The following is a 5,414-nucleotide window of genomic DNA, read 5'->3' on the forward strand; positions in this document are numbered from 1 at the left end:
CCATTTGAAGCAATATATGGTTATAAAGTGAATGTGCCTATGGTTGCATTCAAGCAAGAGACGGTGAATCCAAATGCAAAGGAAGAAGTTGAGAAGATTTAAGCACTCCTCCATCAATGCAAAGAGAATATGAAGAGTACCCAAGCAAGGATGAAACTATATGAGGGTGCTCATAGGAGACCAATGGAATTCAAAAAAAAAGTTTGTGTTCAAACGAATTCCCTAGTCAAGATATGGGTCTCTTAAGAGCAATACAAATACCAAGCTTGCCCATCGATTTTATGGTCCTTATCAAGTGGTGAGAAGGGTTGGTGAAGTAGCCTATCAACTACTACTTCCACCTACTACAACGATTCATGATGTCTTTTATGTTTCCAATTCAAAGCATATGCAGGGCTGATGGTGCAAGTGCATGAGGATTTACCTCCAATGAATGAGGAGGGTATCATTGAGTATGTATTGGATAAGGTATTGGGTACAAGGGAGAAGGTCCTTCGCAACCATACCATGGTTGAGTACCCCTTCAAATGAAGGGGACTACTAGATGGCGAATGAAGGAAGAAGATCCTTCGGCAACCATACCATAGTACCTCATCAAATGAAGGGAGAAGGTCCTTTGCAACCATACCATGGTTGAGTAGCTCATCAAATCAAGGGGAGCACTAGAAACGAAGCTTCATGACAGCCCGCTTCTATATTGGAGGATCATGATGAGCTTTTGAGAAGCATGGCATGAGGTTTTGGAAGCTAGAACATGAGGTTAATGCTTGCTAGAATTTCCTAGTGTTCACAATTTTGGAGGCCTCAATGTTGACATTTATGCGTATACATACTTCGAAGTTTCATATGATACATATATTCTCATGGTATATCTTTGGAGGTTTGTTTTGGTGGTTATTCTTAAGGCATTGGGTCTATAGACGATGGATTAATCTTTTAGACAAATTTGGACTCATTAACATCTACTCTTCATTGGATGGCTTTTAAGGTTCATAGTGCTTCTAATCCTTTACTCCAAAAAGTTTATGGACTCTTACTTCTGCCATATACATGGTTTCAATGATGAAACCTTTTAGGTGGGGATGGCTTGTAACGTAGTAGCCTATGGGCATTAGTTTTGTACATATAAATTGATGTTTGGACCAAAGGACAAGGAAAATAATTGTAATGAGCCAATGGACATGGTCATGTGTGTAGTAGGCAAAGGACTAATGTAGCATGAAATGGGAACTAAATATAAAGGACAATGCGCCAAACCCTAATGATAATTAATGAATGATAATCGTAATTTGAAAGATGCTTCCATGGTGGTACTCCCTTTGAGTGCATGTCATACTCATTCATGAGGGCAAATCCCATCTTTCTCTCCCTCCTTTCTTGTAATGGAAAAGAGAACAAGTGGGTGCTCACTTCAAGGGAGATGGTGTTCAAATCTAGAAAAGATTAGAGAGCTTAAGCACATTTATGGACATAATTAATCACTAATGGAGATGTACACAAGTCTATATGAATAAGAACTAGCTATATACAAGTTAATTCATCATAGTGCAAGAACACAATCTCCCTTTGTGCTAATTAAGCCTATCTACCTAGTGTGAGAGAGTTCAAGAGTAGAAGCTTAGATTATTGGTGCAAGTGCCTTTTGATAGGGAGAGTACAAAGTGAGAAGTATGTATGTCCTTGCAAGTGTGGATGCAACCTCGATGGTAACAGCCAATGCTGAATTTGCAACCTTCAACGGGCAGCATTTCCCCTCCAAAGCTTCACAAAAAGCCTGCCTTTAAAATTCAATTTCTAAAGGAGGCCACCTGAAGCGAATTTCAATGACTAATGGGTTTCAAATGAAGGCCAAGGCACATGTAAGGCACTCAATTTTGTAAACTTTCAAGTCCAAGGAAAGGTTGCAAATTTCAGGCCTGGTTATAGCTTGGTGGTGAGTGTCGAAGAGGTCAAGCTGCACAAGTTGGACTTGTGCACTACGAGAGGTCTGAGATTGGGAATGAGATAATTTCCCTATGATAATTGCACTTCTTTCTTGCTTTCCTTGAATGAGTAGAGTTCTACGAGAAAATAGGAAAAAGGCATACCATAAAGTTAGGCCTCGGATTGATTCTTTCTCTAGTTGTGTCGAATGGATCTTTCTCCTCTGGAAGAGCCCAATAATGCAGTGGATCTAGCTGTGTGACATAATAAACATTTCCTTTTACCGTAGGGGAACTTTACCCCTTCCTCCTATGTGTCTAACCCCTCTACCTCTGTCTCCAATGTGTCTCAAATTTTCCTTGTGATTTTGGACTTTGCGAGATGATATCATTGAATCACTAAAAATAGGGTCCAAAGTGATTACCTAGGAGTTTCTGTGTTTGCACAAGACCAGATTTTTTCCTTGTTTGCTATTGATACGTGAGAACTCACCGTGCTACTGTGCACTACCGCTTCTTTTTCGATTAACTTATCTCAAATTTTTGTCATACAAAACACACCCAAGCAAACTAGTTATGCTGTCTCAATTTTTTGTCATACAACTCACACCAAGCAACCGTGTTTAGAAAGTCAAGTACATTCTGTGTCTCAATCTTCTTTGCACAGCGTGGGCAATGTAGATCAACAGGAGGGCGTGTCTCTACTTTTCATATGAAAAGGCGCAGGAAACAGATGAGGGATGGCTCATCTTTCTCTCTCGCCCTCTCTCATCAGTTGCCCAAGACAATTCTCCTTGGAAAGGATTCCAAGCTAAAGTGACTTCTCTACACTCTTTTTTCACCATTGACCTCGCAACTCTTGCATCAAAAGCTGCAGTTTAATTTACAACTCAAACATGTCCAGTCCTTATGAGGATACAGAGGACACGAGCATGAATGGACAGGCAGAGTGGAGGTTCTATGAACTTGGATCATATTCAGATGGTCATCTCCACGAAGGCATGATTCGAAGCCAAAACTTGATGCACCCATCTTTACTTGCTAATGCCCCCAATGACAAAAGCTTACAAAATAACTCTGAATAAAAAGGAGATATTCAAAGACTAGTAAGAAGACCCTTGACAAAGACTCCTGCCACACAAAATGTCTTTCTACAGTGCCTCTTGAAAGCAGGCATCATAAACCTACCAATAACCTACCCTAACTATCATCTTTGAAGTCACCATGAAGGTTTACAAAAGAAGAAACATGATGCTCTTGGAGCTTTGCCTGCATTAAACCAAAGCTAAATGCTTCCAACCTCTAGACTCGGAATGAGTATATCCTATATAACCCTTCTTGTTATGGTGATTGGCTTACGCATACGCAGTCATGTTTACACCTGTGTCCCCCCTGTTTGTCTTCCTCCAAGAGTCTTCTCTTGCTTTAGTGTAGCAAAGGTAGTAGATGACACTCAGAATGGACGTAAAAAAGGTAAAAGCTACTCCAGCAGCAAAAGTGTCCTTTCGAATTGCTTCACATGTCAGATCCACTGCTCCCAAATAAGAGAAATACCTTATATGTTCGGCGTTCTCAACTGAGCCAGCCAAAAGACATGCTCCTGCTATAAGGAAGCAAACCCTACAAGGAGATGCAGGTTGGTGTGAACAATAGGAAGGGAACACACAAAGAATTGAAAATTTCAAGTGCACCTCGGAAAATGTGAACTTGGGAGCTTTACCAGTTCAAAAAGAAGAAGATAATGGCCAAGACGCGGGCTACACCCGGCTTCAAGGAGCTTCCACAGCACAAACATCGGGTAGCAGCTGATATCAGGAGCTGACTTCCTAGCAGAAACAAAAGAGCCCCCACACCCAGGCCGGAGGCAATGTCTGAGGTGTAAGAACACCACTGATAAGTGTTTGTAGCATCATTCTCCTTGGTACCCTGCCAAGTGCAACAAAAGGGGCTAGAATCTCTCTCTCTCTCTCTCTCTCTCTCTCTCTCTCTCATACCCTTCAAGTCTAAAACCATGTGAAACGCGAGCATAAACTCATAAGAAAAGAGCATGAAAGCATACTGTGGCACGCCTCTGTTCAGCTCCGATGCCGAGCCCAAAAGCAATGAGATCCAGGACCAACACTGTGATGATGAGGAAAATGGAGGCACCCATGGCTGTGCTCGTTCAAAGGGGGAGGTAACAACTGAATCCAAGACGGGTATGGTAGCTTCAAAACTTGCCCTTCTCACAGACCTTGAAACTGTGTGTATCTCTTTTTTGCTGATCAATTGCCAGAAGACCAATGCTTGATAAATGGGTAAACACTATTCTCAGATCATCAAAGCTGTGTGTAAAGAAAATATCTACCTCTCTTTGATGCAAAACAGTAATCCTAGCTTCTTGTCTTCACCATGTGGTCTGTTAGGTAAGGCCAACAGCTTGCTGTGCCATAGCTATGGTTGCTTCACACAGAAATCTACTGTTTCTAGAGTCTTCAAACAACGGAGAAAAGCCTTTCAGGGGACGGGGCAGGGATGGCTTGACGTCGATCTTGCACCTGCTGACAGCTTACTTCTGAAACAAACATCAAGGAACCAAAAACAGTGGAAAAGGGGAAAAAGAGCTTTACTGTGCGATGCATCCTAATCGCCTTTCAACCATGTTTCCAATTGTATAAAAATAGCACAAGGAAAAGGCTCCCCCTAAAACCCTAAACAGGACTAATCAACCTTGACAAACCAAGGTTAACCGTAAGCATCCTTTACTGTACTAATTGCCTTTCAGCCATGTTAGATGCAAAGAGCACAGGGAAAAGCATAAGCCATGACTGACCATGATAGCAGCATGAATTTACACCAAGATTTGCAGGGAAAAGCAAAGATTGAGCTTGCTACTAACAACATTCATCATAGTAGTTTTCAACCCGAATTCACCATGCAAAACAAAGGTTAACAGTGCACTGTAAACTCTAATACTAGAAATGAACAGAAGAAAGGAAAAGAAAAGTTAACTTTAATAAAACAGAGGGCTTTCCTTGAACAAAAGCGAGTTTTGGCCTGTCACCTGGAAGACACAAAAATTGCAGCAAGCTGGTGGCAGTCGCCTTCAAGCAAAAGGAAAGGCTTTGGTGTAAGTGCGATTTGTTTGATTCTTCTTTGTGAATGAAGCTTTTTGGCTATGGCGGCAAAACCCAGGGGGTTTGCACAGTGCACAGTGCACACTGCGCTCCACGCCATTGGAGTTATCACCGAGTGCTTCAATAATGTCCACTTTAAACTCTACAAGGAAAGAATTTTTATGCGTTTATTGAAAGATGCTAACAACTAAACACACATTGGTTAAAGTGAAAATATATTCCTTTATATTCCTATGTGTGTGTGTGTGTGTGTGAGAGAGAGAGAGAGAGAGAGAGAGAGAGAGAGCATGAAGAGAGAAGACCTTGTTACTTTCCTATGTGTGTGTGTGTGTGTGTGAGAGAGAGAGAGAGAGAGAGAGAGGGAGAGAAAGCATGA

General features: G+C 41.5%; 1 protein-coding gene across 2 annotated transcripts; it reads right to left on the minus strand.

Moving 5' to 3' along the window:
* Positions 1–2,986: 2,986 nt before the first annotated feature.
* Positions 2,987–5,111, minus strand: LOC147630570 (uncharacterized). Of its 2 annotated transcripts, none has more exons than XM_086810490.1 (5): positions 4,966–5,111; positions 4,270–4,476; positions 3,982–4,182; positions 3,643–3,848; positions 2,987–3,542 (listed from the first exon to the last, which is right to left on the minus strand). In XM_086810490.1, exons 3-5 carry the CDS (start codon positions 4,072–4,074, stop codon positions 3,278–3,280), a joined length of 564 nt encoding a protein of 187 aa, XP_086666616.1. In that variant the 5' UTR covers positions 4,075–4,182; positions 4,270–4,476; positions 4,966–5,111; the 3' UTR covers positions 2,987–3,277. The 2 variants fall into 2 exon arrangements, with proteins under 2 accessions (XP_086666616.1, XP_086666617.1); XM_086810491.1 differs by lacking the exon at positions 4,966–5,111 and adding an exon at positions 4,735–4,889.
* Between the last annotated feature and the right edge of the window lie 303 nt (positions 5,112–5,414).

The sequence above is a fragment of the Cibotium barometz genome, chromosome 16 (assembly GCF_041138505.1).
Source record: "Cibotium barometz isolate CiBa-2024 chromosome 16, ASM4113850v1, whole genome shotgun sequence".
Classification (NCBI taxonomy): domain Eukaryota; kingdom Viridiplantae; phylum Streptophyta; class Polypodiopsida; order Cyatheales; family Cibotiaceae; genus Cibotium; species Cibotium barometz.

Coding starts and splice junctions, on each gene's coding strand:
- LOC147630570 (XM_086810490.1), bottom strand. CDS start 4,074: ATGGGTGCCTCCATTTTCCTCATCATCACAGTGTTGGTCCTGGATCTC. Junction 3,849..3,981: donor CTGAACAGAGGCGTGCCACA/GTATGCTTTCAT, acceptor TGCACTTGGCAG/GGTACCAAGGAGAATGATGC. Junction 3,543..3,642: donor ATCTTCTTCTTTTTGAACTG/GTAAAGCTCCCA, acceptor ATCTCCTTGTAG/GGTTTGCTTCCTTATAGCAG.